Source organism: Spinacia oleracea, chromosome 3, assembly GCF_020520425.1.
Source record: "Spinacia oleracea cultivar Varoflay chromosome 3, BTI_SOV_V1, whole genome shotgun sequence".
Classification (NCBI taxonomy): domain Eukaryota; kingdom Viridiplantae; phylum Streptophyta; class Magnoliopsida; order Caryophyllales; family Amaranthaceae; genus Spinacia; species Spinacia oleracea.
The window spans coordinates 83,464,571-83,486,253 of record NC_079489.1 but is presented as its reverse complement, the minus strand read 5'-3'; the positions used below and the strand labels follow the sequence as shown (position 1 = coordinate 83,486,253).

Sequence of the window (21,683 nt, the reverse complement as noted above, 5' to 3'; positions counted from 1 at the left end):
GTGATTTGAGAAACTAATTTAAAGTGGATACTCCTGTCATGATCTTTTGCCGACTCTTTTATGTTTTTGAATTGAGCTAGTAGTGTACTTAGGAAATTGAAAGAGGTTACCTTCAAAAAAAGGAAATTGAAAGAGGTTCAAAATAGACTATCAAATGCCTAATTCTTTATTGGTTTGATGCACATATGATTTGTGTGTTAAATCTCATTCCCTAATGTTTTCTTGTTTTAGAATTCCCCTAGTTGATTAGTTTCTCTTAGTAACTAATTTAATTTCCAACTCTTGTTTCCGACCAAGCTTATTAGTAGTCGAGAATTATTGGTGTTTACTTAGTCCTTGTGGAAGAAGGATAATAATGTATCACTTTAACGAGTTTTGTAATCAGTTAGGTAGTTTCATTAGTGATGTTTTGTCCAACGACCAAAATATCCCTTTTCACTGTAACTCAAAAACTAGATCTTCCAACCTTGAAAAGGCCAGGCTCACTCAAATATGATTGTCACACTAAATAATTACGTAGTTGATGAAACAGAGTATTATTTAAAATAATCATTCATTCACCAATATATAACCCACTAATATTATGATAGGTTTGGTCATAAATCATAATATGTTCAAAGAATACTTCTTAAACTAAAAAAAGAGCATATGAGGTTAAAACCTATTAACATTTTGTTTCATTCATCCGTTACAAGCTGCATGTATGACCATTACCACGGCCACAATAAATTCCTCAACTTTTCCCCTGGATTCTTGGTTCCTAACTCCTATATTTTTCATCTTTACAAAACTTCTATTGGCGTATAACCGGTAGAATTTATAGACTTCCGGCCTCTGTACCTTTCAATGCATTGATAGGCGTCCGGGGACCACAATGAGACATGAAAATCAGTTTCACACCCCCCCCCCAAAAAAAAGAAGGAAACTGCTTTCACTAGCCAGGACAAGTTCAAGATATTCCAGTTTTTCTTCTTTCCTTCTAAGAAACTTATTTCTTTCTGTTTCATCACTCAATTTCTATGGAACGTATGAACAAAAAATTAGCACAAAGCAAGGAAGACAAATAATACCTCCAGAACTTCAATGGCATCTATACTAATAAAAGGATCGGAGACGTGAGACACCCATGTGTTAAGAATTATGGGAGAGATAACTGGCTCCACTGATAAAGATGCTTCATGACCTAAAAAATGATGAATCAAGTATTTGGTTTTTTTAAAAAAGAGATCTCTATCCAAAAAAAAGACCTAACACCAGAAAATGCAAAAATAAAGTGAATTTCAATAAATTGCTGAGAAGTACCTGACATAATAGCTGCTTGTAATGTTTCAAGTACTAGGTGCAAACTTTCTTCAGATGCCTGAAGACATGTAAAAGTTGCAAGCTAGTGCATCAAGAATATACGACAGGGGAAAAAAAGCTATAACGGTATAACCCCACAAGACATTACTTGATTAAGCAGATCAATAAGTGATGAAAATAGCTGCAATATCTGAGGTTGAAGAGCTTCTTTGTTTGCTTCAGATAAGAGTTGGGAAAGCACTCGACAAGAACCAACTTTAACAGGTGGTGGCCTGCATAGAAAACATATCACATCCCATCTGGATAAGTCACAGCCTATCATGAAACCTGCACCCATTGCAATTTAAGTTTAAAACGCATACTTACACATCCATGCCTATGGCTCTCAGGGAAGCAAAAAGAAAATGCTCAACCACCCCAGGGCTCAACTGCAGAGGAGGTTATTCTTAAGATAAAATTAAGCTGAGGAACTTTCAAAATACAAAAAAAAAAAAAAAAAAAAAAAACGAAAGAGCCTAAAGCCAACATTACCATAGATGAGAATTTGGGTACTGATGAGAACACACGGGCATGTAGATAAGGGCATTCGTGGACCCCTGTCCAAAAGAAATATTAGCCAAATTTCATCAACTGACAAAATGACAAACTCAAAGGCCTAACAAACTACATACCTGCTCCAACATCTTCCATAATCATTTGCTCTACAAATTTTTTCAAATCAAATCCATCCGGGCCACAAACCTATTTGTAGGAGAAATTTTGGATTAAGGAACCTCGTGTACAGGAAGACCTTTTGCATATTTTCAGATAGGGAAATATGAAAGAAATAATATTCAAGTAATTCAACTGCAACAGAGAACTCAAGGCTGCTCAAACCTCTGCTTCTTGAAATTGATCTGATAATGACGCCATAGCATAAATAACAGCCTCTCTAATCTGCAAAAGCCCATATTAACGAAGTAAGATTTGCCATCTCAAGAATAAACCAACAAGATATCAGATCAACTTTGATCAAAGCAAGAAACTTATCCAAAAGTGTACTAGAGTAATTTAGCCATAAAATCACATTTGATGACGGTTAGTGCGATCTCTGCCCAATTGTAAACCCTGTGATGGAGAACCATCAACCATGCTTTCTTTTTCCCACCTTTCAAAAAAGAACAAATATGGACCACCCGATTACAATGTAATAATTTTATCCTCAGAATTGATCGGTCAAATATACACCCCCAAATTTATCCCTTTAAGCACTTTCCAATTGCACTTGAGGGGGAAAAAACTCTAAAATATCTCCGAATAAAAATCTTTCTGAAGACTATTATGATGTCAAAAAGTACAACATGAGGAAACTGTATAAACAGAAAACCTTCTGTTACATAGCTTTGGAAACAGCACCTATTCATCAACAAAATGTCCACTTTCACATCACACAGGTCCTCTCTAAGCCTAAACAATCCATCCTCTAATAAGAAAAGGAAATCATGTATCCTCCACTCTGTTCAGGCAGTTAAGCAATCCCATTTTGTAAGTAACCTAATCCTACCAGGAAAACAGCTTACTGTCAGAAATAAAATAAGCATAATGGTAATGCAGTCTGCACTATTCAAGCTTTTACATAGCATTCAGTTCCATTGCCAGCAAACCAGACATTGATCACACACCTAGCAGCTAGCTTGATGGTGGTACATTCTTTTCCCAACAAGACTCGCTTACAATCTTTTATTACCATAAATTTCCTTGTCGAGCACAAGAATATTGGTTGGGATAAACTTGGACATTGGACCAATCTAGGGGACGTTTGGTTCACCTCTGGAATCAGGTATTGGGTTAGATATTAAACCCTTGGGTTTAGAATGATTAGTACTTGCATACTCATACCTAAAACCAGGTGTTTGGTTAATCAAACAAAATTTAAAACCTAATTTCTATTTTATTTTTTTAAATTTAAAAGTAAATCTGTTTTTGACCGTCAGGCGTCAGCCCCCTTCTATTATCTCCTTATTCTCTTCCCTTCCTCCATGAAACTTTCGATGCCCCTCCAAAGCTCCAACAAAACGCTGCTAAAAATCATATATGCTTCTTCTAATTACAATCATAAGTTCATAACTTACATTTTAACCTTCACTTGTTGATTTTTCCAATAAAAGTTTCGGATCTGAAACATTAATGGCCAAAACAATAATTTACAGTGTCTAAATTAATGATTATCAAAGCATGAAATAACGGTATGATAATTGTGTTCTGTTCTTTTTTTCTACCTTCTAGCTGTTCTAACCGTCATTCTTAATGAGGGGATTCTCTTCCTTTCTTTTAGTTGCTGCGTTGATACTTGATAGAAGGGGAAGAAGAAGCCAAGTAGCAGTTGATATTTTGTTTTTAATTTACGTTTTACAAATTTTTTTTTTTTATTTTAGAGTGATTCCAATCCATGTGCTGGTCTCATACCCACCTCCCCCCCACCCAAGGTATGAGAACCTGATACGTAGAGGTTTGGAGTGTGGGTCCCCCAGGTATTAGATTTTAAAAATCTTGAACCAAACACTATGTATACCAAACCCATACCTGATCCCAAAAGTGGGAGAGGGAGAACTTTGTAAATTTGAACTTGGGTTGTTGACTCACCAAGATGGAGATTGCCCACATGCACATTTCCCACAAAAAAGTACATGTTGGAGAAAGCAGGAACAAAAATCACCAACTGATGCTTCATGTGTGAAACAGCAAGTTATCTTCTTTCAAATGCTGTAGGGGAACTGAGGTAATAAATGTCCATACAGACTAGTGAAGTATTGATAAGCCCCTCAATTGATATTATTTGTCTTATGAAATTTCTAAGTAATCATTATACGTTTTGCAACCATTTTCTTCTAACAAATTAGAGATTACTATCCTTTCAAGGATAAATCTTCTCCACTTCTAAGAGCCGATTTTCCTTGTCAAGAATGTTTTCAGGCCTTATGCCTCAATGGCTTGTTAATCAGCTGGTACTGTCCTGCCTTTTTCAGACCACCTCAGCCAGCTCATAAACCCCACCGTGTGTAGCTTTCATAAAGTCTCTCCTAACACAAACCATCATTCTTCCGACGAACCTGAGGAAAATCGCGTGTACAAGGTGTAAAAACTCGCCTGAGTTAACTAGGTTTTGGAGGCTGGCGATACGAGATATCCCGAGTTGTAAAGGTGTTTTTAAAACGGCGAGATCTAGGCCGGTTCAACCGATCCGAACGAATTTTGTCCGTATTAAACGTTATTAACCTCACATCTACTCTATTTTCAGCCGAATTCCCCATGTTTTCGACAAAAAGAAAGGGAAAAGGGAAAGAAATGGGGAAACTCCCCTGAAATAGAGTAGAGAACTCTATTTTCAGATCTAAAACAAGAGAGGAGAGAGAAGGCAGATAAAGGAATTCATTTGATTATGTCACGTGTACGGTTTATGGGAGGGGGACTAGGGTAGGTAGTGAGTGGGGCTGACATGGGGATTCTTTTCAAATTTCAAATTCCTACGCGACAACAGCGACACGGTCCGCGACTAACGCATCATTTTCATTACCGAGACTCCGCGACCGTGACCGATACCACATTTTTTTATCTATGGTACTATGCTTAATCTGTAGTTAGAAACTCCTTGGTAACTTAGTGTCAGACAACATTTCCACCTTTATTAAAAATCCTTACGTCATTATTTATCAAACTAAACCCACTTGTTAAGATCTGCACTAGTCGTAATCCACAATCTGAATGGAAGATCCAGGTTAAATCATAAAAAACCAAATGTAGTGCTGCAGGATGATAAATCTCAGCATCTTAGATAGTTGCAGTCAAACAACAAATTAAGCGTCATAATCTACATGCTATAGCTGTATAGACCTGGCAGAGTGGCAGCAACAGATATCCAAAAAAGTAATACTATCCGAAGGTCATCCTCCTACAAAAGTACAAATACATGCAATACGCCCAATGCCATTAAAGAAAGCCCCACTTCAAATGGGGTGAGCGTAAAAGGTACACATCCTTACTAGTTACTCCTGCAACAGCAAAGAGGCTTTATCTGAATAAAACAACGGTGTGCTACATCACAGTGAAAAAGAAGTGTCGTCACTATCCAGTTGGCCCAGTTATGAACCCTCTTTTAATGAATACAGTTGAGGTTTTTTAATTAGCGCCAGAGCAGAAGGCACATCGTCCAAATTGCCTTTGATTGCTTGTTCAAAGAGATCTAGCATAGATCATTTCAGGAAAAATCATAGGTGTTCTTAGTAGTTTGTTGCATCAAAGACAGATAAAATACAAGGGTAGACATCTAAGCCTCTTAGAAGCCTAACAACTCCCTCCACCACCCCCACCCTCCCCGTGGACAAAAAGAGAAGGAAAAAAAGAGAAACAAAATAAAAAGACAATTCAGAAAAAAGAAGACAACCATATAAAAACGGCAATATTCTTAAATGGACTTGGTTCACACTAAATTTATTGTGGACCATGCCTAAAAGAAGTTCAACAACTTGTTCCTAATTTATTTTGGCATGTTTATTAGGATTATTATGAGAAAAATATCAAATTGGTGTCGTCGATACATGTTGTGCTTGAATATGTTCATTTTAAGTCACAATTCACTTTTAAAACATAGGTTACTATGATTCAAAAAATGGGTACCATATCTAAGAAATTTGGTGTATAGTCACTATATGAACAATAAAGGTCTTTATATACATAAAAAGGGTGCTTGAAAAAATTAATGGTTTTGGGTCCACACTAATATTATTGTGGACCTGGTCCAAACGTCATCAGATAATTCTCCAATCAACACAGAACAAATCAAACAAGTCAAGATCGCAAACAGATAAGTAATGCAGCATCAAATTTTGATGCACTTACCCTCCACCAAAATTCAAAACCATCAGCCTTTTGCTGTTGGGACTCGATAAACCGCCTTCTAGCAGCACCTACCAGGGTATAAAGTCCGTCTTCGCCACAAGAACTGATGATCTCTTCTAATAAGAGGACACCTGTAGGTAAAATGGAACAACAAAAAATTAACAATCTTACAGCTAAGAGACAACTGATTGGATGCTATTTTCTTTATTTTCATAAACAGTAAACAAGTAAATTAAAAGGAAAAGGGGGTGTCCCCAATGCACTGAAGGAAGGCCAGATCAGAAAGTTCCATGGTTTTAGACTATCATGTGTTGTGTCGATAACATCAGAAAGGACAAGTGTCCTGCAGAGAGGAACAGTTGGCTCCAATAACAAAGCAGCTCAGTAAAGGATGGATAATCCTCTTTAGAAAGAATCTTGACCCTCACACAGTTGTTGTTTTCTCTCCATCCATGGAAACCAACTTCCATCGTTCAGTATGCACAAACAGACAAACTAAAGGTAGACTTTGACAGAAAAAGTATGGCAATGTGGTTTACCAATATCGGTAATGCTTAAGTTCCAAGCTTTAGAAAGGAAAATTTCTCAAGACAGAAGTAACCAAAGCATGTCATTGGAAATAGATAATGGCTTAATCTGGAGCGGCTCAAATGAAGCCAAAACCTGAATTATACAGAAAGGCTTTCTCCAAATGTACTTTTTTATTATCCCAATAAAAAAAAGTATCTTCCAAGTTTCCAGTGACCAAATTCAAATAAAGTTAACATTCGTATATTTTTATATACTATTGAGGAAAAGAATTACACTATTTCCTTCAATATATGAACAATAGAACTTTCTTCGCTGTGTTCTCTATGATAAGAGAAATATGTTCCTTCTATGCTTCTACTTACCCTCATCTCTAAAGAGTACACTAATAACTAGAAAGCATACAGAAAGACAGTTTTAAGTGATACAAATAACAAGAAGATAGTAAATCCAAATAGAGAAATGGACCACAATTTCTTACACCATCAGATAATTATTTAACTTGTTAAGAGTGCAAAAAATAATGAACTAAACAACAGTGCTCCCTAAGTGGCTGTCAAAGAAAGCTCAGCTTGTTTTTTCACTGAGTGGCTGTCAAAGAAAAGATCTCAAGATTCTCAACTAGGGGTTTTGTCAAGGGGAGAAAAGTTTTATTGTAAGCTGTTGTGGTTTGTGTCTTGAGGAAGAGTCTGTAATCAACATTTCCTCTTCTACCCTTCATTCTTTCTCTTTGGCACATAGAGTTTGCCTTATTTGGATGAACTGAATCCAGATATGTCTGTGAAAGATGTTCTGATAGCTTAAAAAAGGATGAAGAAAGGTTCTCTTGCAGAAGTATGGAAAATGGTTCATTGACAATTTGATGGTGCATGGAATGAAAGAAACCAATGAATTCTGAGAGTATAGCCTCCCTCGTTCAGCAACTAAGGTTTGTATTTCCTCCGTTCCAATTTCCAAATTAGTTGGCACGTTTCGTTTTGGCCCACATATTAAGGAAAGTGGGAGAGAATGACAAAAGACAAAAATGCCCTCACCCATCTACCCTCCCTTGAACTTCTCCTTGGCAAGGACTGCATACGAGTTCCAACTCAACAGAAATTAGCTGATTGTAAAGAAATCAAGAGACAAAAATATACAGACAAACCCCCAAATTAGACTTGCTTGCTTCCAATTTTCAACAGAATTACAGTAACATGCATAGAAATCATCTGAATTTTAAAACATTAAAAAAGAAATCACATAATTTAAAATTCTAGATTCTTAAGATGCGAAATTCCAGTTTTGAGATTAAATGCGCAGACAGGAAGAATTGATCGCCGACTATGCTGGCTGAGGGGATGTCGTCAACGGTTCAATTCCAACGGCTGACAAGTAGATGCAATGGGAGGCATAAGTGGGCGGAGATTATGGAGGAGAGTTGCGTTAGGCGGGGAGGAAACAGCAGCTCGTGATTTAGATCTGAGCATCGCCATTGAAGGGTGGCGGAGGAGGAGATAAGATGGAAAGGAGTAGGATGAACTACGAACTACCGCGACTCGAATTACGGTTTTGAAGGCGGGGGATTTTGAGCGGCAACGACAACTTTTATGATGGTGTGGAGGGGTTCCGAGGGGGTAAGTGTGGTGGATACAGGAAGGTGGCGGTGGTCAAGGGTGGCGATGGAAGTGGCTCACTGGCTGAGTTATGGAAGAGGAGAGAGAGGAAGGTCACTCGGTCAGTAATGGAGAAGGGAGGAGAGAGAAAAGGAGGGTAAATTTGATATTTTAATGTACAAAACTTACCTAAAATAGAGACGTGTCAACTAAAAAGAAACTTCCTAAAGGAATACGTGTCAACTAATTTGGAATGAAGGAAGGATGTGTTTAGGCTTTTGTATAGCAGTTTTTTTCTGGCTTCGTGATAGCATGAGCATGTATTTGCACCGCCATCAATCAGTCGTTCAACAATCGGAGTATACAATAGAAGCCAACAACAAAATTTTAAAAAATCAACATACTCGTTCCAGTCAAAGTGATACGATATGGTATCAGAATAAATGCAATGATATACCAAGTTCCCAGTTAACTTTTGCATACCAGAAACACGGCAGTTGTACATATTGTCATCCTCGTCAGAGATATATTGATTTGCGTCCAGAGACCAGGCATGCATCTACAGTATAACCAAGTAATAAAACATAAATATTGAACACAAAAGCCTATCAGAGACCAAAACTGAACTAAGAAAATGCAAGTTGGAAAGTTCTGATAGCCACAGAGAAATTATAGAACAGCTTGTCCTACTTCCCCAAGTTACATGTGGAACTTTTAAGGAAAAGACTCTGATATGAAGAAACGTATCATGATCACCTAAAACAATTAAAACAACTCCATGGTGCTGCGCATCTACCTCCTCTTTGTTCTTGACAGCATAATAACAATAACAATAACAATAAATAATACAGAGTAATAACATTAATGATGATGGAGATGGTGATGGTGACTTTTTGACGTCATAAGGAGTGATAAATAACAATAAAGATTAGGATTCCCAGAATTTCAAGTATCACCAAAGAAAAATCAGATGTAAAAGAACGAATTTGACACCTGATGTTCCGTAATCTGCATAAATCCAAAGGTATAGTAAACCAGCTCTTGCAAGTTATCTGCAACGACCTAAATAAATAAAGGCCGTTATGAGCTGTGCATAACAAGACAACAAAATATGGAGTGATAAATTGAAAATCTGAATTCAAAGTTTGTTTGCTGTTATACCTTCACAAATCTCGAACTGCCAACAATTGTTAGCAAGAATTCAAATAACTGCAAACCGTTTGTGTTAGTTAAATATTGACCTTAGCAAAAGAAGAAAAGAGAAAATATACACAAGCATACTGACAGCTCAAGATATTAACAAAGCACAGCCAAATAGAATACCAAAGTAGTTGAAAAGTATAAAAATCAAAAGAAAAAATAAAACAATGTGAATTCCAACCAAGTACTGCTAGAAAAATAAAATATTGGCACACTTCCTTTTCCTGAATTATAAAGAAGCTAAATATGTTTAGAAAACTTATTTGATAACAACCCACTATAAACCTCAGAAAGACGAAGACGGGTCTGGAATCTGGACAAATGTACGACACTTTATATTACTTCCTCTGGTCTCTAAGAACGCAACATGGGGTGAGGCATAAGACTCAAGGAGACCCATGATAAAGGAGAGATAATAATAGAGATGAAAAAGGCGGTCCATGTGCTGAGGAGAGCGAAAGAGAGAAACAAAAGCCAAAAAAGCTACCGTCGCATCTAATATGAAAGTTCTTAGATGGGAAGTGTTGTCTCCTTTAGAGAACAGAGGAACTGATGAAATTATAATCACTAGAGAGATTACTTATTGATAAGCACACTATTAGTCATACTTACCCGTCTATACTCATTCTTTTGTGCAATTGTGCCTGTCGATGCATATTTACTTTAGAATTGTGTATATACATACATAATCGGGAATAACGCAAGAAACCAAGCTAAACTGCTAATTACGGGCACTGGCAGTTTGACAGACAGTATTTCAGGAATAAATTTGTCCTATGAAGTTGCATTGAGGTGATTCTAGCTGCTAGAAAGAAAGGTACAATTTTCAGTTTTTGAGTTCTCTTAAGATTCAGCCCTCCGTCTGTCTCGGATTCAAGCTTGAAGTTAATACAGCTGTTCTGCGAGTTCACGCAGCACTGGAGCCATAGTTGTATGCCAGATTCCAAAATGAATGTGGTTTTCTTGCAGCCCAAGCACATGTACACGTGATGAACTCAGTTACATTCTTAGTCCCAAATTCCCAACAGGAAACTCTTATGTTATCTTCCTTTATTTTTTCTTAATAATCAAGAGAAGATATATTTGTAGTTTACTAGGGTTTAGCAGGCTGAACTATAGAGTCTAGAGTTATAGTATCAATCCCTCTGACCATATGAATTTATGAACTCCCGAGAGGGGTTAAACTCAGGCATCCACTCTCAAAGTTCATATTGATCACTCATTGATAGTGCGAAGCTCTATAAAAGGTAGAAATGTAGAACTTCTGCTCCCAAAGACAAAAGCCACTTTTATTCTAGGATTTAGCATGCTGGACCCCCTGGAGTATACCTCTTTGTCTATGTCCGAGTTTCAGCTATCAAGTAGCATTTTTTGCTATTCTATCATAGAGTCCATTCTCCATCAAACAGAAAAATCCCTTTTGATCATATTTTAAAAAATAGTAGATAATACCCTCCCATCAAAGTCAAATAGCTTCATCAATACTAAGGGGACTTAAAAAGAAGGTTTGTGCTTTTTATTGCGTCTAGTATTACACTTATATAATTATTTGGGTTTTTTGCAAAAAAGGACCTTTTATAAACGTTTTTTTGCGAGAAAGGACCTTTTATGACGAAATTGGTGAAATGGGACCTAAAACATAAATTTTTTTGTTAATTGGGACCTTTTACCGGTTTCTTGGAGTTAACCCAAGATTCCGGCAACGACTTTGACACGTGGCAACCGGAGAAAGCCACGTGTCCATTTAATGATAAAAAAAATAAAAAAAAAAAAAATTGCCCCAAAAAAAAAAAAAAAATTGCCCCCAAAAAAAAAAAAAAAATCTAATTTTTTTTTTATACCCCAAATCGATTTTTATTTTTTGCCAAAAATCGAACTTTTTTTTTGCCCCAAAACGATCTTTTTTTTTTGTGCCCAAAATCGATTTTTTTTCCCCAAATCGATTTTTTTTTGCCCCAAATCGAATTTTTTTTTTGGCACCAAATCGAATTTTTTTTTTGCCCCAAATCGAAATTTTATTTTTTTTTGGGGCAAATTTTTTTTTTTTTAAATCATTAAATGGACACGTGGCTTTCTCCGGTTGCCACGTGTCAAAGTCGTTGCCGGAATCTTGGGTCAACTCCAAGAAACCGGTAAAAGGTCCCAATCAACAAAAAAAATTATGTTTTAGGTCCCATTTCGCCAATTTCGTCATAAAAGGTCATTTCTCGCAAAAAAACGTTTATAAAAGGTCCTTTTTGGCAAAAAATCCTAATTATTTCAATTAAACTTTAAATGAATTAAATTAGCTATGTAATACGAAGTATGTCTTTTGCATTTCAGCAGAGTAGCAGACAGCAGCTTAAAATACACCTTCCTCTCTCTTTTGCATTTCACATTCTTCTCTCTTTCCTTTCCCCTAAACTAATTTTACTCCATCTCAATAACTCGGCAGCAACAATAGAAAAAGAGGAAAGGCAGGAACATATAACATACCTGTATGACAAAGGATTCTAGACTTCTCTCTGCTCCATCAGAGTCATATCGCCCATCAAAGGAGTCTTGAGCACCTTCGACTGATGACTTCTCATATACTTTTACAGTTGTCACAAACGTTTGCCACAGAGGTCCTATAATAGCTGCAACACAGGATAGATTAAAAACAAGGTGAAAAATCTTCATAAAAAGAGAGGAGAGCACAATGAGAATGAGAGGAGACCCAAATTGTTATGTTGGCAAGATTCAAATAAAAACTCACACGTAAACTCTTTTTCAGTAGCGCTCGGAAAATTTTGAACAAATTGATTCAAACACTTCAAAACCTGACAGTTGGGAAAAGAACAAATGTAAGTAATACTATTAGAATGACACCAAAATAACTAAGGATTTCAGGGTTAGCTGTTTCCCTTGAATATGACCTTCACCCAAGCCCCCACTCTCCCTCCTCACGACAAACACCCATACACACATGAAGAATAGATAAGAAGAGAAGGATATCGTTTAACAAAATAAACCTCCATTCTTATGCTCCAATCTTCAGGATCTTCAGGTTGCACTGGATGACTTAATACAGCTGAAAATTGCTCCATCCATGGTTGGAGCATTGGTGACATCAGATAACTAGTCTCTGCCTGAGAGGAAAGTCATTACATATGTCATTCCATGTACAATAACAGGAATCAATTAGGCCAAAACTAATATTTAATTAATCAGAAACATAAATTAATACCTTGTAGGCCCCACTCATGGTTCCCAGCATGGACGTACAGTAGAAGACTATTGACAGAGCTTTCGTACGCATAGATTTTTCATAGATCTAAACAAGGTAAATACATAGGTGAGCCACCATCAATTGAAGCATCAACTTTATCGGAAAATAAAACTCCTTACAAATGCTTGATATCATATTATCTTCATTTCACAGAACAAAAGGAAAGCTCATTAATCCGTTGACAGTACTTGTGATACCAAAAATAAAAGCAAGATACAAATAAATCAGGCAGAAGAGTCCTCAAAATCATCTCTAGAATCACCCCCATGAACAAAAGCTTAGCTAAGAAACAAGTATAACAGAGAAAAAAGAATATTTTCAAAACACAATATTTTTAGGCTTTCTGGAAAGATCATAAACCTCTCATCAAAACCAGACAGAGTATTCTATTTGAGTATTTCTGGTGCCCCTTGTACAAATCAGTTCAGATTCTGATGAGGGAGAGAGAGAGAGATTGCCAGAGGTTCAAAGGAAAACTTGTGGGTTTAAAATCTAAGCTCGTGTTGCAAGGGTGGAAATCGAACTTGCTAAAATCACTTCGTTTAGTACACCCATCTAATTTTATCACTTGAGGTACTATTTCCCTCATTATCTCAAAATATCCACAACATTGGTGCATTGAATAACCGGTCAGGCTTGAAAGCATTGTTAATCCCTCCAGCACATTTAGATCATAAAATGACAAAGGAAGAAGGTAATCAAACCCGAATCATTCTAGATACTACAGCTAAATAAATGGACAGTTCATAAAAAATAATGAGTACTATTATTTTGAGCATTCAAACAAGGACGGGAGACCCGCTGACAAAGGTAAAAAAAGAGAGCAGAATGCATATAATAGAAAGAAAAGTGCTCTACAATAGGTTGCTACTCTATACAGTATCCAACTTATCAATAACAAAAGAACAATAAAAGCTTAAGGAGCTAATAAATGCGTGAGGCACAGTACTGAACTTAACCATGGGGTCAGCCAAAGACAACATGCAAGCGCATACAACTAAATTTCAGATGCAGTCATGCATCAGTCCTGCATTGGTTCGTTTTGGGAACATCACACTTGGGCACGGGGTAAAATAAATTTAAACCGAGATAAAGTTAAGCTGAATTGTTCGGACCTGAGGGGCTGAGACGATAGAGAGCAAGCAAGGAAACAAGATAGGCACCAAAGATGGTACAGCTTTATCATCTATGTCCCCAGATAGAAGGGCCAAGCACCTTAATGCACCGAGCACTGCAGAAAATTATCCAAGAAATAAACTCTTCATATCTCACTGTGAAATAATCCCGTAAATAGAACAAAAGGTTAATAGCAAATGATTACAGCCATACTACAGCACAAAGAGTTGAAAGCAATATCTAAAGGATCTGCAAAGGCAATGCAGTAGACATACAAAAATCATCAACCCGGAAATAAAATAATGTAGTTCTTAAGAGTTCAAAACTTAATAAACTTTTTCAGATTATGAATCACATTCGGTTATTTCCACCATTCAAAACCTTGAACGATGGAAGCCCCTAATGGGCAAGCAACTTTGGCATATCACTTTCGACCACAACTTGAGACAGAGTGAGCACAAGAAAGTATTTCTCAAGAAGAAAAAGTAAGACACATTACATGTAGATTCCAATCAAAACAGTTTGAACTTTAATTATTCAAGAATCCAAAAATTACCTCCATTCATATTAGTTTGATCATTAATCAATTTCATCAGGAAAGGCAATAACTCAGGCCAATTTTCTGGCCAATCATAGTGTGCAATGGAGGCAACAGCCATGCTTACTGCTGTGCAGATTTTCCTGTGTGAATCATCCAAGCACAACAGGAGAAGTCTACGTATGACTTCCTGGAGAGACATGAAAATTGACAGACCCAATGAGAAGACCAAAAAGAAAATGAGAATTTGTTAAACAAGAATATCGCATTCCAAGTTACATTCAATGAAGTGGAAAATAGCCGCTGACTAGACTTGCATGATCGCAATAAATCTCCATCAAACAACTTGGACCACTTGGGCTTTCTAAACAACTCCAAACACTAATATAACTTCTAATATAACTCACAAATTCTACCTTCGTACAGATTTAATTGCTACACTTTCCTTTTGTGTCCGTCCAACTTAATGGCTACACTTTCCTTTTATGTCCGTCCAAATTTAAATGCTACACTTCCTTCAATGGGACGGCCCAGCTAATATTATGTTGTTTCTTATGTATTTATAAGCCAACCACAACTTATCTCTTATAACTCTATGTATTGTCTGGTATCGCGATTAAATTGATACGGGGGAGTAAATTGTAAAACAAAGACAACCTTTCTAGTTTCTCTCTTCAGCCTTTACATTTGTACCAATTCTTTCCTCGTGGAAAAGAAGAAAAGTCAAGTCAAGGCAACATGTACAAAAATGAAGAAAGGTAAACACCTATACAGATTTGCAATAATAAATAAACAACAAACCCTTAGATAGTAATTTCAGGGTGAGTTCAAAGTTAAGCGGGTGATGGAAAAACTATCAAGGTTTTGAAATGTAAGAGACCATTGGAAGTCTTCAGTGACCAAGCATACTACTTTCAAACAAACAACAGGAAAGAATTCCAGCAGAGGAGGGTAGGAGATTGAGGGACACCTTCTCATCACATGCAACAACAGGATGCTCAAAGTTATCCTCGTCATCCTCATCCCAATGTTTTTTGATAAACTGCTTCAAAAGAACTGCAGCTAGGTAAAACATGTCAAAGCCTCCAAGATAATGCAATAGGATTTACATGTAAGTCATGAAAATAAAAAAAATACAAAGAGGAAGTGATTGGTTTTTTATTGTAGTTTTGAAGAAAACAAATAAACAAATTAAAAATTCCACTTCAATAAAATCAGCAATAACCTACGCCACAATCACAGCAGAAAAAGAAAGAATAAATGAGCAAGTAAGAGAGAGGGTAGCAGTCAAGAAAGGATATTTGGCGCAGTCCCATTGGCAATTCCCTGTTTGCAGCAACTTTAGCCAGCGCACTTCCAAAGCCTATGAATATTAAGAAGGGTAAACAATCAGTGGTTTGCAATTTGCATCAGCTAGTATAATTCAATAATTCATGCGCTAAAATAAAACGAAGGGGGTAGAAAAAGAATTACAATGTAATCAGTTTATTTGTATGCCACAGGAAGAAAAGTAACGAATTTGTAATTTAGTAGACACGTTATGTAAATCAGCCAGGGTTTCAATATTTCCATACACCTGCAATTGATTAGGATAAAAGTTTTGTTTAAGCAAGAAAATGAGTTTTTGTAATCCTGTGACAAAGTCTGTGATAAAGCCTGGGTCTTGAAAGCCTAACTCTCCTTTAGATAATCCGCACAATGAATAGGCACAATGAACTAATGAACTAGCAGGTTAGCAACCTTATGTAACTGACACACATGCACATACATAAAAACTCCTTTTAAAGTGTCATTATATCAGCATCCACTTCATACGAAAGTATACATCTTGATGGTAACTTTGATGCTTGCTTCTAGAGCACTAGGTATACCTTTAAATTTCAAAATGATTGTATCCTACAAATTTGGTCAGGACTCAGGAGTCATACTTCGAGATAGACATTTCAAGAGCATCATTAAAGTTTGGCTACGTCTAATAATATTGAATCTGCACAAAGATCATTCGCAAGGCACTATACAAGTAATATAAAAACACAAATTACGAAAGTGATTAGATCAACAGCCACCAGGAACATGAGAAAGCAACTAAATGCTAAGGTGCAAACTGCAAAGGGATAGGGTGCAATACTTTTGAACTAAAAGTCCAGCTCTTTTTACTGAAAACTACATCAATATATGTATACAGTTATACACACTCCTCTACGAAGACCAGGTGACATGAACTCTAAGCATTTGAATGATATGACATGTACTTGATCCTAAATATGATGAGAAGGGAGGCTTCACTCTAAAAGATTTCACCATACCTCTCCAAGCATCACCTTTGCCCCCAAAAAATCAGTCTCTTACGAGTTATGACACACCTAACGTGTATTACACAAAGTAATTGAACAACAAACGAATATGGATCCCATCATTGGATGGGTACAAATCCACTTCCTTGATGCACATAATAAATAACTTGTAGAAAACTCCTCTTTTGATATTGTATTGTACATCACCCCGATGGAACTGATAAATATCCCACATAGGGCAAGGTAAGGAAAACTTAAATTACACAACACTACCCATACAATTAGAGACTAAAGAGGTTCTTTAAGCTTTATCCTATGGTTGCAAAAAGATTATTTCAAATAGTGTTTCAAATAGAATATCATTTTGTAACGCAACCAGGAAATCTAAAACTTCATGATGACAAAGAAGAAGAAGTCTTTAACACATTCATATTCTTGTTTACTAGTGACTAGAGTACCAAGTATCGACTATGCTGAAAATGGACACGCTCGACCCTCATACTGCAAAAGATTAATTACAAGGTAATTGTTCTAATCAACCTCCATATTTGATAACCATCATTAACACCTGTTCTATTCAAATGTTAAGTTCAATAAAGAACTTTACTCCAACCAAATCTTTCAATTACAAATGATTTGAGTAGGAAGCTATCTGAATACCATCTTAGTAGGCAGCTATTGAAAGCACCACCTAATGATTTTTAAATCAAACCAATGCAATTTACAAAACCATGAGCAAGAACAGTACCAAGCCAAAGAACAAATTAAGCCATCATGAAAAGATAGGCCTTTTTTTAACTACCGAGATTTTGAGCATTTAAATAGCTTCTCCTTACTGATACCAATAATAACATCAAAGGAATTACACCAACCGGAGTGACATATTAAGTCAAATTACTAATGAATGGCATAATAAGGTCATCTAAGTTAATTTTCAACTCAATCCGTCCTGAATAATGGTTACATTGATAGGGTAATTTGAACTAATAATACAACAATTATTCTGTAACTTCAAACCGAGGGCGTAGATTTTGAACCGTAATACAGAAAGAAGAAGAGAGAAAGAGAGATAGCCAACCATGTTGAAGTGTCGCTTGATTGAGTGACGCTTCAGCAAAAGAACGAACTTGCTGATTAGTATCAAGTGTAGCATTCAAACAATTGATAAGCCATTGTTGATCATGATCAAGATCAATCGCGTTCGTCATAGCTGAAATTCACCAAAAAATCGCAGCAAACTATTCCTAAATCATTTCAACAACAAAACAAAAATCAGAAAACTCAGCATTTCCTATATCAATTTTTTTTTTAAAAAAATTAATCGAAACAAAAAAAACTTATTACAAGTTGAATCGACTTAGTAGTAATTGTAATCTGGAAATAGCGAGAGATTTTAAATTGAGAGAGATGAAGATAGTTTTACCAGCTGCTTTTGGAGGTTCACTAGGGTTTATTGAAGGTAGGAAGCTAGGGAATTGCTTTTTGAAATGTAGCAAATCCCGGCAACATCACTCTCTCTCTCTTATTATAGTGCTCCAATCCGTAGCAATCAGAGGATACGAGTGGCGGGGTATCTCGCGCTCCTCGAACCGAAAACAAGTTACCACCTTACCGGCACAACGTTCTCTTCACCTTATTTTAAGCCACTTTCTCATAAATCATAACTACGATTGTTAATGAGTTGAGGCTCGAGCCTACTTGTGAACTGCCTGCTCGTGAACTATTTAATTTTCGGCTTGGTCAAAGATCGGCTCGAGTTCTTAACGAGTCAAGCCTGAACAACCTTATGATCGGCTCAAAGCTCATGAACAAGCCAAAAATTTTCTAATTCTAATATTTTTCAGAAAATCTTTTAGCATAATATTAGGGGGAAGATTTTACAATAGCTACAATAAAATGGTATTCACTATAATGTATTAAATCTCAACCATTGAAATAAAGTTGACTAATCTAAACCGTTGATTGTGCTGACCTCAAAGTTTTTTTTTTCTTTAATTAAATTATTCAATAAAAATAAATGCATTAAAAATACCCCACTTTCATACTCCTATCATCCACGATCATGAGAAGCAGTTTCTATCTCACAGAAAATGAAGAAAATTTCTAAAACTCTTCAATTCAAAATTATTAGTTTGGCGAACCATGAAGTATGTATCTTCTAAAATCAAATTGGTTAATGGTTCAGATGATTCCTCTGTCCCTAAAGAAGCTATTTCTGTTGATTTTGGTACTTCATGATTTTCATGGATATTGAGCTTATCAAATTGAGAAAGCATGGAGGTCGTATCTTTAACAATCAACTTGGTTTCTGGTTCAGATGATGTCTCCGTCACTAAAGGACCTTTTTCTGTTGGTATTTTCATTGCATCCTTTTTTCGCTTATGTAACACCCCGACAATTCTCTCTTTTCTAAAATAACCTTTTAATATAAACGTAGAGAATTATCAAGGCATTATCGCCCGTGTGAAAACGTAACGGCTTATTCAGAATTTTGCAGCGGAAAACATAAAACTAACTTTAGGTTTATAAATAATCGATTACAGGTTTAGTCCCAAAAATCAACCAACGAAAATAAGGAAATATAAATAGTATGACAAGTTTAAAGTCCAATTAAGCAAACCCAAGTCAACTTAGCAAATCAAAACTAAATACAAGCTCTCTATTCCCGATCCCAATGATGCAACATCTTCAAACCTGCAGATGGACAATGCTTATTGATCCTTAGAGACTGCTCACCAAAGATTGGGTCATCACAGGATCAATAAGGCATAGCCATGATCAACATGCACAAGCAAAAGCACGTAATCAGCAAAGCTGAGTACTACATACTAAATCAATAATAATCCTAACATGATTCTATTAAACGAACAACCCTAACATGATACTAATGAACACAAACAAGGGCAGACAAAACATGATAGTTTGACGACCATACTTGACCAGACTAGACTAGGCTAGACTTTTAGCAAAAATATTATTTTAGTTGAAATAGACAATGGACCGAGTTGACCATCCAGAAGTCTTCACTAAGGAAGACGAGGTACGGGCGCGACTCCGTAACCTCAGTGACCTGCGATATCGAGGAACGTTTAAATAAAAATAAGACACGGTGATCAATCCGGTCCGAATTAAAGGCCATGGGCTACCACCATGAACCCCAACTCCTGTTTGTCCGTCACTTCAGACGTGCACAGTCTAAAGCTATTGTTATTCAGTTTCACTTTACATGATTTACAAATTGAGATTCCGTTATGACTCAACCATTACATAAGACAGACAATTCACATTTGTTCACAACTGTTTTTATCTTGGAATTAAGTAAGTGATCATAAAAGCATCAATCAAGACTCATTCCAACTTAACCAACCTTTCCTTTAACCATGAGCAACCCTGTATATGGGCATAGAGTTTCAACTTACTAAACAAGGTCCTCCGCCCTTATAAAGTAGTGAAAAGATAGAAAGGGAACAACAACCAATTGATCCAACCCAATCATATAGAATAATCTAGTGTTCCCAACCAACATGTTTGTATCAAACATCCATACTAACATGTTACAGTTCTTATAGTGCAAAATAAGTTCAATAAGTTTGTCCAACAGTATTAAACATGCACATTCCATATAACCAAGTTTGTCTATAATATCAACATCACCAAGTTCAACAATAATATCAACATGATTTCAACAATTAGCACACATTCCAAGCACGCAGGTATGTACGTACCTTGTGTAAACAAACTGCAAGACCACTTTAATAATTCAAAAGTCGCCTACGGAGAATTCTCCACCTAACAACAACCAATATAGACTCATATCAATTCATATTGAATTTTCAACAACATTAGGGAGCTTCAAACCCTTCCTAAACATAATTAGAACATTTTTCAATATCGAAACTTGAATATTTGGTTTCCTAGCATCATAATTATTATATTAATTATTGAAATTCGTTGAAAACTCTTCGCAAACATCATACTTTAAATTTTCAGCAATATAACTAATTTCAAACTACTCCCAAAACTTTGAAATCATAAAAACAATAACTTTAATAATTTATAATCATTCTACCATGATTTCAAAACTATTAAACCTTTAAAACCTTAAAATTTCATGCTTTAAATAATTAAAATTCAAATTCCAATTCAATTACATAATCTGAAAATTAATAATTTGATTATGCAAAACATATAATCTGAAATTCATAATTAAATTATAAAACTATAAAATTTAATTCAAGAAAACATAAATTAAATTAATTAAACATAATTAAAACATTAAATTAGCTTAGGGTTAGGAGTGAACCAAAAAGTGAAGGGAGGAAGAGCTGACGGCGGTTGGTGCAGCGGCACGGCGATGCCACAGTGGCAGCGCGGCGATGGGTGGTGGCGCAGCAGGGTGACCGAAGGTGGCTGGTGGTGCAAGCAGGAGGAAACGCACGCAGAGGAGAAAGAAAAGGAGGAGTGTTGATGCTTCGCGAAGGAGAAGGGAAGGGGCCAACGGCCGGTGCTGGTTGGTTGGCGGCAGCGACGGGGTGCAGGTGGCTGTCGCAACAAATGAACACAAGCATTAAGGAGGAGAGAACGAAAGGGAGAAGGAAAACCGAAGGAGAAAAGGAGGAAGAAGAAGTTACCGGCGAGGAAGGTTGCACGCGACGGAGGAGGAGCGTCTGAGGTGGTTGGCCGGCGGCGTGAGGGACAACAGCAAGGAGGGCGGCGGTGGCTGAAGCAGAGAGAGAGTTTGCTTGCTTTTCACGTGAATTGGAGGAGAGGAGAGAAGAGGGTTTTTGGCTTTCTTGATTTTACGTGAAGTTGAATTATGGGTTGATAATATGGGTTTTCTTGTTTTGGGCTTTGTCAATTTGGGCTAGGATTAGAATTGAGTTTGTTTGAATCCAAAACCAGTTAATATTGTTTTCCAAATTCAATCGAACGTGTTTTCGCAATTCAAATTCTTTTCAACATAAAATTCTAAAATTATTTTTTTGATT

General features: G+C 36.5%; 1 protein-coding gene and 1 long non-coding RNA gene across 3 annotated transcripts in view; both read right to left on the bottom strand.

Annotated features, from left to right (window-relative positions):
• LOC110804112 (uncharacterized) overlaps positions 1 to 18,287 on the bottom strand; it is a 39,890-nt gene extending 21,603 nt beyond the window's left edge. Inside the window, exons 1-21 of one of the 2 annotated variants that reach the window (XM_022009680.2) lie at positions 18,119 to 18,287; positions 17,774 to 17,939; positions 15,703 to 15,764; positions 15,372 to 15,467; positions 14,420 to 14,591; positions 13,863 to 13,978; positions 12,706 to 12,792; positions 12,491 to 12,607; positions 12,235 to 12,298; positions 11,973 to 12,115; positions 9,459 to 9,506; positions 9,291 to 9,359; positions 8,781 to 8,856; positions 6,178 to 6,308; positions 2,179 to 2,238; positions 1,974 to 2,043; positions 1,834 to 1,898; positions 1,669 to 1,730; positions 1,451 to 1,574; positions 1,303 to 1,360; positions 1,071 to 1,183 (exon numbers count right to left, since the gene is read on the bottom strand). In XM_022009680.2, the coding sequence (XP_021865372.1) occupies positions 1,071 to 1,183; positions 1,303 to 1,360; positions 1,451 to 1,574; positions 1,669 to 1,730; positions 1,834 to 1,898; positions 1,974 to 2,043; positions 2,179 to 2,238; positions 6,178 to 6,308; positions 8,781 to 8,856; positions 9,291 to 9,359; positions 9,459 to 9,506; positions 11,973 to 12,115; positions 12,235 to 12,298; positions 12,491 to 12,607; positions 12,706 to 12,792; positions 13,863 to 13,978; positions 14,420 to 14,591; positions 15,372 to 15,467; positions 15,703 to 15,764; positions 17,774 to 17,903 (1,863 nt within the window). In that variant the 5' untranslated portion in view covers positions 17,904 to 17,939; positions 18,119 to 18,287. Of the gene's footprint in view, positions 1 to 1,070; positions 1,184 to 1,302; positions 1,361 to 1,450; positions 1,575 to 1,668; positions 1,731 to 1,833; positions 1,899 to 1,973; positions 2,044 to 2,178; positions 2,239 to 6,177; positions 6,309 to 8,780; positions 8,857 to 9,290; positions 9,360 to 9,458; positions 9,507 to 11,972; positions 12,116 to 12,234; positions 12,299 to 12,490; positions 12,608 to 12,705; positions 12,793 to 13,862; positions 13,979 to 14,419; positions 14,592 to 15,371; positions 15,765 to 17,773; positions 17,940 to 18,118 lie in introns of both variants that reach the window. The other variant, XM_056840534.1, reaches the window with a different exon arrangement.
• A 914-nt stretch (positions 18,288 to 19,201) lies between these two features.
• LOC130469157 (uncharacterized) lies at positions 19,202 to 20,598 on the bottom strand. The gene is made up of 2 exons (XR_008929529.1): positions 20,421 to 20,598; positions 19,202 to 19,423 (listed from the first exon to the last, which is right to left on the bottom strand). It is a non-coding gene; the product is annotated as an uncharacterized lncRNA (long non-coding RNA).
• Positions 20,599 to 21,683: the final 1,085 nt, after the last annotated feature.